General features: G+C 32.2%; 2 protein-coding genes across 4 annotated transcripts in view; both read left to right on the top strand.

Moving 5' to 3' along the window:
- Positions 1–1704: 1704 nt before the first annotated feature.
- On the top strand, positions 1705–3772 carry LOC105568080 (odorant receptor 13a-like). Its single transcript, XM_012023465.1, has 4 exons — positions 1705–1836; positions 2010–2484; positions 2883–3113; positions 3365–3772. Exons 1-4 carry the CDS (start codon positions 1705–1707, stop codon positions 3706–3708), a joined length of 1182 nt encoding a protein of 393 aa, XP_011878855.1. The 3' UTR covers positions 3709–3772.
- A 1282-nt stretch (positions 3773–5054) lies between these two features.
- LOC105568039 (odorant receptor 49b-like) overlaps positions 5055–11977 on the top strand; it is a 9267-nt gene continuing 2344 nt past the window's right edge. Inside the window, exons 1-3 of one of the 3 annotated variants that reach the window (XM_012023400.1) lie at positions 5055–5220; positions 5433–5907; positions 6644–6823. In XM_012023400.1, coding sequence (XP_011878790.1) covers positions 5089–5220; positions 5433–5907; positions 6644–6823 — 787 coding nt within the window. In that variant the 5' untranslated portion in view covers positions 5055–5088. Of the gene's footprint in view, positions 5221–5432; positions 5908–6592; positions 6824–11977 lie in introns of all 3 variants that reach the window. The other 2 variants (XM_012023398.1, XM_012023401.1) reach the window with 2 other exon arrangements.

Raw genomic sequence — 11977 nt, 5'->3', positions numbered from 1 at the left:
TACGCTATCAATTTGCCAACGACTCAAATTATTATAGTAGTCACACAATGCTACATTAAACACATATTCTAATAAATTTCGTCATTACAGTCCGACAACAGATTGCTTCCAGAAGTAAAGCTGACTTTGTCATTTCATAACTCTATAAATAGAATTTATTATTTAAATTACTGTAAATACTGCTCGGTTTCAGGAGTCAATCCTGTTATCATAGTCTGCTAGCACATTCTATTATATTTCTGAAAAGTTCCTCTGTTGAGGAAATTTGTAGCAGACGCTTTGCAAAAAAAATCTGTTTTTTATAAATTTAGCAATATGGATAACTGTATAGATTTAATAAAAGAATGCGTTGTATTATTTATAAAAAAGTGAATTACTAAGGGATAAAAGAACATTTTTCATACTGCACATTTACGACTAATTGATAGCACTGTTTTACAAAAAAAAAATTTTTCATAAACTTTAATGAAATATATCATTTTTGAAGAATTTTTGTACACTGAAAACGAATCCGGCAGTAAAAATGGCGTAATATTTCAAGCTTTTGAGAAAACCTCATAGAAAACTCCAGAATTTGCTAAAATATATATTTTCGATACTTTTACGGGAGTTATTTTAGAAATAATACATTTGATTAAAGTCCATAAAATTTGTCGAATCGTATAATTATAAAAATGAAATTTCTTAATTTTGATGTTATAAATCCAAAAGTCTGTTAATGTTTTAACATACTGATTTCAAGAGACATGGCATAATCGTTTGAGAAGAATGAATACAGCTTGACGAAAAAATTAGCTTTGTTTCGAAGGTATGCATAACCCTTTACCAGTAATATACTAATATGTATAGATAATAGATAAATGTGCTATCGGCAGTTTACCAAATCTATGCCTTAATAAGAAAATACGAAAAATTATAAATCACGTACTTATCAATCGAATACATTTTTGTACGATTTTAATTTATAACATTGTTAGATATGCTACTAATATTATATGTATATTATATTATACAGTACTGTATATATTATATTATACAGTACATTTTTAATAAAAATTGAGACGGAAAACTTATAGTCAACCCAACTGGCTAGTTATTTAATTAGTTTATTACACAACGTTTCGACCCTATTCTTTTGGGTCCTTTTCGAGTGATACTGAGTCAGTCATCGTCGTCGAATAAGACAGAGTCGAGGTATAAAATATATATATATACGTGTGAGCACTGTGGTAGCTGGGCTCGAACTGGCTAATTATAATTACAATCTCTCTATTCGTGCTCAATCCAAAATATTGTACAAATATGGAATATACTTAACAATTTGTTGACAAGGACAACGTTATACGTGTTGTCTACTTGTAAGAACTCTAAGGGACTGGTTATGATGAGAAGATAATATCGAAATAAAAAATATTGCAGCACGATCAAGGATGGAACACACTGAAAGAAAAATGATACACTCTCCCTTTCTCAATTCGACCTTTGCTCCACTTCATTTCCGTATAAAAAAAACTTATTTCCTTCGGTTTTTAAAATAACTATATTTTGGAAAATAACAAGGTACTTTAGTAAATGTTAAAATTGCGCAATTTCTATAAAATATGAACGCGAGAGTGAGCGTCGCCGTTGGTTAACTCGTACTGTGGACAAAGGTCGATATTCTCGAGTAACTGTTGCAACTCGTAGTTTTACTGAACTGCGATAATGTCATGGAATGAGGATGTGGCGTACGCTTTTACCCCCTACAAAGTCTTAACTCTGCCACTAGGTATTTGGCCTTTGCAAGAATATAATACATTTGCTTTAGTCCGTTGGATAGTGTGCGGCATCTGTTTGGTACGTTCTCAACTTACATATTACATATCGCAATAAAATTATTCTTTCGTTTGTATTTTCGACATATTAAGCTCAAGAACACAAGTGAGATGCTTAGTGCAGCGTGAATATATACAGTAAAAATAAAAAATAAAAACTTCATAATAAATGGTCCACCTTTCCTGTTTGTGCAGAGTGCATCGATGATCATGTTGTTCCTTGAAATCGTTTTCAGTAGCGACGAAGTATATGTAAAACTCGATGCTCTTGTGTTTCTATTTTGCAACATTATCTCTGTACTAAAGCTATTATTCTTCCGCTTATATGCCGACAATCTGACTCGTAATTTCTCTTCTGCTGTGAACGATTATTTCGCAATCGACACCGAGGAGGAGCGCATGATCATGCGGCGACATGCTTACATGGGAAAAATGATTTGTTTCATTATCGTATCTTTCGGTTATGTGGCTTCATCAATGTCCATACTGACGCCTCTGTTAGCAAGCGTTGAAGACATTCAACTTAATGCGTCTATCGAAAATCAAGCATCGAAATTACCTCTGCCTTTAACATGGACATTAGGGGACTTTCATATGTCTACAAATGTATTCTTATTGATCTGTATGGGGCAGTATTTTCTATTCGTGCTTAATTGCATTTGCGACTGTGGTAATAAGCTAATTGTTAATTTCACGAGAAATGCATATAAAATATTAATTTAAATCTGTTACTTTTAATAAAATTTATTAATTAGTTTTCTAATTTTTACATGTATTATACATTTTCAATAATTTTATAAATGTTGGTGTGACAATCTTAGTTTATTATTTACGTAAATAAAAAGTTATTAAATATACAAATACACTTTTAACAGATATTCTTTTTAATGTTATAGGTTATTGTTGAAATGCAATAACATTTTGTATTACATTAGTTTTGCAACAGTTCCTAACTGACAATGCTGCATTATTAATTATGCTATTATCATAATATTATAATAGTAATTTATGATATAATGTTTTAATATAAAAACTGTTTAATTTGAATATTTATATCTATTTATAAAGGCGGTGATTCACTTTACCTCGCAATCGTTCTCCATGTTTGCGGACAAATAGAGCTTCTAAAAATTGAGTTCGCTAACTATGGCATGAAAGACAAGAATACAAGTGCAGAATTTTCAAAACTAGCCTGCAGACATTATTATCTAATAAAGCATGCGAAACTTCTGGGAGATGTAACAAGTTTTCTTTGGCTGGTGTCAATGCTGTGCTGTTATCTCTTAATTTGCCTGATCGGTAAATATCTCTTTGATTCAGCATTTCTCTCTGAATGATGTGAGCAATATTATACTTTTAGGATATTGTAATTTTTTTTAATTAAAGTTATTATGAAAATTATTATAAAGCTAAAATTGTATCACATGTTCATAGAATATTTCTTAATTCTATTCTGTGGCTTTCTAAGAACGTAACAAAAATAATAAATAATTTTTGTGTCATTAATGACAGAAAGAGTTGATGTATGTAACATCAACGTGTGGTTTCAGGTTTTGTACTTATATTAGCATTCAAAACGAATGACATAGTAATGATAACTAAATGTATAACAGTGTTTATCACTATGCTGTTCCAATGTTTCTTCTATTGTTTCGTGGGTGATTATCTCAAGTGTCAAACGGAAGAAATTGCTCATTCGATCTACAGTTGCAATTGGCACTACTTGCCGATGAATTTAATGACAAACATTTTGTTTGCCATTATGCGGTCGCAACAACCTGTTCAGTTTCTAGCTGGGGGAATTTTTGTTGTAAACATTAAGACTTACATGGCCTTAATAAAAAGTTCCCTTTCGTATTTTTCCGTCTTACGAGTAATGGTAGATGAGGATTAAACGTTGGACGTGAATAATTACGGAAAAGCATTATGCAGAAAAGAAAATTAATACACCGTAAGCAATGTTCAATTATTTTGTACGTACAAACATTGTTTTTAACGGGGCACTGCCGCTGGCTTGTATGTCTTGAGTTGAATAATCAAAGTATATGAAATATCAGTTTTATTACATCGATAAATATTGTGCATCATTGTAACACATCACTTTCTGTAACCACACTCTGTAACTCATAACCATGAGAATGCGATCGTTGCATATAATTTGATGACTGTCTAATAAGCAAAATATTGGAAGTGTGTTATCAGCTTGCTTACAGATTCGAGTAGAATATTGGGCCAGATTGCCATTAATTGCGTTTACATTAAACTTGTGTCTTACCAGCAGATTTTGCCAATGTAGCCCGACGGATTAGAAACAATTGACATAGGTATGTATAACGTATTTGAATAATTATGATGGCACTAACAACATCTTATAAATTTCACTCATCTTATAAATTTAAAAAACTGTCTAATATACTAAATTTTACGTTAATTACGTACCTTTTGAAAAAGGTATCAAAGTAAAAGGTTTTCCAACACGATAAATGACAAATGATAAACTTCAGATGACGCATCAAAAGGAAATAAAACACCCACTTCCCCATTTGGTCTTCGCTATATTCTACTTTCATATAAAAAACTGTTTCTCTCAGTTTTTAAAATTACTGTGTTATGAAAAATATCAAAGTACACTAGCAAGTGCTAAATTTATATAGTAACTGTTAAATTGCGCAAGTTGAATGAAACATGGACGTGAAAGCGAAACATCGTCAACGATCGACTCGTATAAATGGACAAAGATATTGTGGAGTATTATGTTACATATACTAGTAGTATTATATGTATAGAGTACAATTTTAATAAAATGGCAAATTATAATTACAATACGTCCCTATTCGTACTAATCAAGAATATAGCACAAAATATGGAATATACTTAATTTGTTGACAATGACAACATTATTCGTGTCGTCTAAGAACTCTGATGCACAAAATTTCAAATTGTATATGTTTTTGATAAAAAGACGATATCGAAAAAATATTGGAAGCACGATCAATGATACAGATGATACACTGGAGGAAAAATGACACACGCTCTCTCTCTCAACGCGACCTCTGCTCCACTCCATTTCCGTATAAAAAAACTTATTTCCTTCGGTTTTTAAAATAACTATATTTTGGAAAATAACAAGGTACTTTAGTAAATGTTAAAATTGCGCAATTTCTATAAAATATGAACGCGAATGCGAACGTCGCCTATGGTTAACTCGTACTGTGGACAAAGGTCGATATTCACGAGTAACTGTTGCAACGTGCAGTTTTACTGAACTGCGATAATGTCATGGAATGAGGATGTGGCGTACGCTTTTACCCCCTACAAGATCTTAACTCTGCCATTAGGCGTTTGGCCCTTGCAAAAATATGATACATTTTCTACAGTTCGTTGTATCGCGTGTATCTCCAGTTTGGTACGTTTTCTCTATTTCCGTTTTATATATCGGAATAAAATTATTCTTCCGTTTATATTTTTGATATATGAAGTTAAAGAAAGTGAGTGCTTAGTGCAGCGTGGACACATTGAAAATGAGAAACAAGCATAGATACTTCATAAATAGAAGAGATAGAAGATATAAAGCTTGAATACTACATAATAAACAGTCTATCTTTCCTGTCTGTGTAGAGCGCGATGATGATCGTATTGTTCCTCGAAATAATTTTCGGTAACAGCGAGGCATATATAAAACTTGATGCTCTTATGATTATGTTCTGCAACGTTCTCTCTGTGCTAAAGCTATCGTCCTTCCGCTTATACGCCGACAATCTGACTCGCAATTTCTCTTCTGCCGTAAACGATTATCTCGCAATCGACACCGAGGAGAAGCGCACGATCATGCGGCGACATGCTTATATGGGAAGATTGATATGTTACAGTATCATATCTCTCGCTTATTTGGCTTCATCAATTTTCGTGCTGACGCCTATGATAGCAGGCGATAAGGACGTGCAAGCTAATGCATCTATCGAAACTCAAGCATCGAAATTACCTGTGCCTTTACCATGGACCTTAGGGGACTTACATATCTCTACTAATTTATTCTTGCTGATCTCTATGGTGCAGTATATTCTATTGGTGCTTAATAGCACTAGCGATTGTGGTAATAAACTAATCGATTAATTCCGACGAGATGTGCATAAAATATTAATTTACTTTGAACGTGTTACTTTTAATAAATTTCATTAATAAGTTTCCTAATTTTGACAATTATTTTCAGCAGTTTTATTAAATGTTAGCATGTACAAACTGAATTTAATATTGATTCTAGTAAACATAAACGAAACGTTCATATTTATTGGTATTAACTATTAAATATATGTATATAAATTTATACATATATACAGAGTGTCTAAAAAATCACGAATCAAAATAACACAGCAAGAAAATTGTCGAAAAAATAAATTGAAATGTATTTGCTATTTTTCGTTCGGAACGGAGGTTCAATTGACCATTTTGATCTCAAAGAATGACAAGTGCCTTACAAACAATAGGAAATATCTTTTTAATCTATGTTTTCGACAACTTTCTTGCTATGATATTTTAATTCATGAATTTCGGGACACCCAACACATACACACACACACACATTAACAAATGTTCTTTTTAGTGCAATAGATTACTGTTGCAGTTTGATAACGTTTTGTTTCTTTAAATTAGTTTTGCAATAGATCCGAACTGACAGTACTGCTTGTTACTATTACTAATAATACTACAATAATAATGTTAATAATATAGTAATATGATATTAATATAAATTGTTTCAACTTTGAAATCTATTTATAAAGGCGGTGATTCACTTTTTCTTGCAATCACCCTTCATGTTTGCGGGCAAATAGAACTCCTAAAAATCGAGTTTACGAACTATTATATAAAAGACAAGAGTATAACTGACGAATTTTCAAAATTGACGTCCAGACATCGTAATCTAATAGAGTATGCGAAACTTCTGGATGATGTAACAAGTTTCGTTTTGCTGGTACAAATGCTGTTCAGTTGCCTTATTATTTGCTTGATTGGTAAATATCACTGGAATTTAACATTTCTCTCTGGATTATATGAGCAATATTACATCTTTAAAATACTGCAAATCTTTTCTATTAAAGAAAGTTACGAAGCTAAAATCTTATTAGATATCCATAGAATATTTCTTAATTCTATCTTGTAGTTGTCTAGTAACGTAACAAACATGATAAGTAATTTTTATGTCATTAATACGTTGAATGCCATTTTTACGTAACTTTCCGATCAGGCTGCGTAGACCATCGATGATTCACGGTATTACAATTGTATTATATATGATACTTATGCATCAGCTGATTATATTCTGAAGATTTTACGGTTTTACACAAAATAACTATAAATTAGGGTTGGGAAGTAACTCGTTACTTGTAAGTTACAGTTACAGTTACTTCTTTTTGGCAACTCTAACTTAACTCAGTTACGTTTTTTCAATAACTAGTAACTAATTTAATAGTTACATTAATAGTTACTTTATATATTTTTTAAACCTTCACTTAATCGCACAGGCCTTAATTGCCTTTGCGTATAAGCGCCTCCCTAGAAGCATAATTCATTGGCTGTACATTGGCTAACATTGGTTAAACATGTGAATTGGCCAATATTTTCCCAATATAACACCAATATTGATCATAAAATAAATGCAAATATACTACTAATATTGTACCTAGATGATTATTTAATATTGGATTGATTGTATTAGCAAAATTGCCCCATAAAATTGTAATATTGAATATAGAATAAATGCTAATGTAACGCCGATGTTACGTATCAATAATTACACGGTACTGTGTTTACATTGAAAGTGCATTGCAAAAATATGAGGCCCTCCACCACCCCTGCCAATTTCGATCGGTGGTCCTCTTTTCTTATCAATAATCATTTTCTTCTAACATTTTTATCATTATTATATATTCATCACAATTTATTTTATGATATATTTCAATATAAAACATGTAGCTATGTCTTCTCTCTAAAAGTCAATTAGTGGATTATTACAGAAAACAATGAATACCTACTGATTCACAGTTACAAGTATACCACTGAATAATTAAATAGTTATAACCGTTTTCAATGATAATTCACTGATTGACTTTTAGAGAGTAATATGTAACATTCTTTATAAATGTGTAACAAAAAATCGTACTGTAAATGCACAAACGAAAATCTATCGCATAAAAGATTATTTTAGGCCAACTTAAAATTTCATACAATAGAAAAGTTAATCTAAAGAGGCCCTCCGCCGCCCCCGCCGAATTCTTATCGGCGGTCCTCTTTTGTTTGCGATAAAATTAAGTTTTTACATTTTTATGACTTAATTAATTTTCTTCACAACTTATTATATAAATATAGAAAGAGAGATAAAGTTACTGAAACTAAAAACATGATATACAATAAAAATATGTACAATTTTTCATTATGACATAAAATTACATATGAACATGTTACATGTGTTTACAATAATACGTACCTAACTCTTACAATGTAAAACATTAATAGAAAATGTTACACAGTACACACAACGTGTTACCTACATATGTGGCTGTGCTTATAACTGTACAACATTTTTTATTAATGTGTAAACGAAAAATCAAACTGTAAAGGCAAATTTATCGATCAATTGCAAACGAAACTATCGATTAAAAGACTACGTGAATCAAATTGAATTAAAATTTTATTCGACAGAAACAAATTGACCTATATAGAGGCCCTCCACCACCCCCGCCGCGTTTAATCGACGGTCCTCTTTTCTTTACAGTTTGATTTCTTACATTTTTATTATAACTTACTTTACAATACATTTATAATATAATAAAAGAAATAATGACATTTTAAATACCTACATATTTCTCTCGACGTTATATATGAAACTCTCAAATTATGTCCCCCTATCCCTGACTATCCGAATCCCTACCTACCCGTATTCCGATCTATAGACCTACTTATTCAATTTCTACCTACCCGTGTTTCAACATAATAAACCTACAAATCTTTAATTAACCGCGACGCGATGTTCTAGGGATTTGACTTGGAGTTTATCGCGACCGCGAGATTTAATAGGGGTTTCACTCTCGCACATTTGAGAGAATGTATGTGTATAGAAGCATAACCCACCCGAATTGTAACACATCAAAAGAAATCAAAGTATACTTCGTACAGCACCTTACTTAGGTACTCCATCAGAGTGGCCAATATTGACCACTTACCTCGTCGTATTATATATATATATATTTAGTCCTTCGTTGGGCCAGATTGGACCTACCTTTCGTTGCTCCCGGCCATACAATCTGGTCATTTTGACCAGAGATCAGGAAGGAAGAAAACTCCTTCCATAGTCGGTTATCGTCACCGACAAATATTTCGTACGGTTCGAATATACGAGTGTCGATCGTATCGCAAAATGCACGACCACGAGAGGTTAATTAAAGAAGAATATTAATTCAAAAAACTTTACTGTATATACGAGTTAAATTTATTTTTACTTCCGTTATTTGTTCAAAAATATTGACCATCTCTTCGTAACTTTATCTTTGAATTCGAAATTCACGTAGATATAGAATAAAATTTACTTCGCGTTAGAGTGATTTTAATCATATTCCTCGATAAATTAAAATTTATAATATGGATAAAATTAAATATTTAATTAAAAAATTTTCCTGAAAAACCGATCGCGAAAACCGACCGCGAAAATACAAAGATGCGTGTGACTATGCATGTATTCATGCAAGACGCATCTTGAAAGTACGTATATCACGTACATGTACATATCACACATACAAATAATAAATGATGTGAGATCCAGAAAAACGAAACTTCTTTCACGATTCCAACCGATATAATAATTGCATATTATAATTAATTAATAACCGCAAATAATATTAAAAAATAAGTTAAAATTTCAGTGTTCTGGACAAAACATATTAGAATCTCACGTCATATTATTTTACTATCTACAATACATCAATTCGTTAATAAAAATGGATAGGCTACAAAAGATTAACTCGGCGAATACATCATTAATATTCGCCATACTTATTTCGTTTAAGTTCTGTGATGTAATTCAACGATTCTCAACATGGAAAATGAGCTCGACATACCCTCATTTGTAGAGCTCTATGAAATTAAACGAATGTGAAAAAAATTTTAAGTTGAACTCGTTGAACTTTAGAGGCCCCGCTGTAGGAAAGAATGAATCCCAGATCTTCCGGATTACCTCCGATAGCGGTCATTTCGGCAGGGAGTTAACGACGATCGTTTTTCAAATCATTAAATCTCGTACATTTTTATTTTTATTGAAGTAAAAATTATTCTTCCATTATTAGTGTTAATGGGAGAATATTTATGGAGAAGAATATATACATAAAATCTTCTCTTCTTTTTTTGTTAATTTCGCGAATCGACGTCGCACCCTCGTGCCGAAACAGTTGCTTTCGGGGATCCGGGACAAAGAAAACCAGGGATTAACTCTGGTTCTGCAACGGCACAGCTAACTTTCCACATTGAAAATGGTTTATTCTCCTCTCCGGAGTTTCAATATGTTAAATAAAAAATTTATTTGCCGTTAGCATTTGAAACCTATCCATGTTAACGAATATACAAGGCATCGAATATACATGGCAACGAATATACAAGATAAACTACGATCTACAATTCTACGATCTACGAAATGCACTGTAAAAAAAGTATGTAAAATTACATACTTAATAAGTGTAGCGATTACTCTATTAATAACGGAAATATATAAATGTATATACTTTTACAAAAAAATTTATTTACTCTTTGTTGTGTAAATACTCGTTTATACATGATGAAAAATTACATAAAAATGTCAAATTTACATAATCAAAAGCAAGCAGTTTACTTATTATATAAGGTAATAATTTTACTTGCAAGGAGTAAATTTACTGACGTATGTAAATATACACCTTTACTAGATGGTCTGAACATTACTCACTGTAATACTTGTAATTTTACATGTAATTTTTTTACAGTGTGTATATTCGTTGCCGTAATAAAAAAGTTTCTCACTCACCGACCCGATGCGCAGCAGCGGAGTTTAACTACGATGATCCTGTAACATACAATTATAAAGTTCATATTAAAACAGGGTATTCAAAAAAATGAATATTAAAGAAAATAATTTTTAAATTATTGAAAATAAACGAGAGAAAGATTAATTTTATACAAAAGAAAAAATATTTACCCTAAAGTTGCTCCGCCGGTGCCTGATGCCTTCCCCAGGCCTCCTCCTCCACTCAGGTTGTCTTCTTGCACACTCGCGAAAACACAAAGATCGTTCGCGCGATTTTACACTTTGAAAGTCTTTAGTCCAGTTACACAAACGGCACTCCCGAACGCGACGCGACACGACGAATCGCCGCGCGCGGTTGCGATTCGTTTAAACTGGCGAAATAATAGCGAAATTATTCGTCAGTCCTCGAAAGTTCGTGAAATGAACAGAATCAATTAATAAATGTGCTCTAAAAGTCAATCGGTGGATTATCACTGAAAACAGTGAATCGATTCGTTATTTTCAGTAATAATCCACCGATTAACTTTCAGAGAGTGTTAGGCCTGGTTTATCACTTTCTGATTAACTGTTAATATGGAAATTACTCGACTCTCTATGCTTTTCTATATTATTATCTAAGAAGAGACAGAGAATCGATTAAACTATGGTCAACAGTTTATTAGAAACTGAAAAATCGGGCCCAAATGGGTGCAATGGGTACCTTTGGTTGTCCCGTCTTTAGAGTATGTACTCTCTAAAATCAATCGATGGATTATTACTGAAAACAGTGAATATTCACTGATTCAGTGATAATGCACTGGTTGATTTTTAGAGAGTAACTCTTCGGGGTACTTAAGCCCCTCCACCACGACAAGGTAGTACCCGAGGAGGGGATTATCGACAAAAACTTTGCATTATTTTAAAAATAAAATAATGTCTCTCGTTTAGATTCGACTTGAAATGTTACCCGATGAAAACTAACTAACCTTGCAGAGGCCCTCCACCATCCCCGCCGATTCTAGTCGAAAGATTAATTCACAATCTCGATCTCGGGACAAAATCAATTTTATTTTCGGAATTAATCAACGATTACTCATAAACTAATGATCCGAGATTAGCGTTTCTCATCTCGTTGAAAGCA

The sequence above is a fragment of the Vollenhovia emeryi genome, unplaced genomic scaffold (genome assembly GCF_000949405.1).
Source record: "Vollenhovia emeryi isolate VEMERY1.0 unplaced genomic scaffold, V.emery_V1.0 DF939132.1, whole genome shotgun sequence".
Lineage (NCBI taxonomy): Eukaryota > Metazoa > Arthropoda > Insecta > Hymenoptera > Formicidae > Vollenhovia > Vollenhovia emeryi.
This window is presented reverse-complemented; position numbering and strand designations above follow the sequence as displayed.

Coding starts and splice junctions, on each gene's coding strand:
- LOC105568080 (XM_012023465.1), top strand. CDS start 1,705: ATGTCATGGAATGAGGATGTGGCGTACGCTTTTACCCCCTACAAAGTC. Junction 1,837..2,009: donor TAGTGTGCGGCATCTGTTTG/GTACGTTCTCAA, acceptor CTGTTTGTGCAG/AGTGCATCGATGATCATGTT. Junction 3,114..3,364: donor TCTCTTAATTTGCCTGATCG/GTAAATATCTCT, acceptor GTGTGGTTTCAG/GTTTTGTACTTATATTAGCA.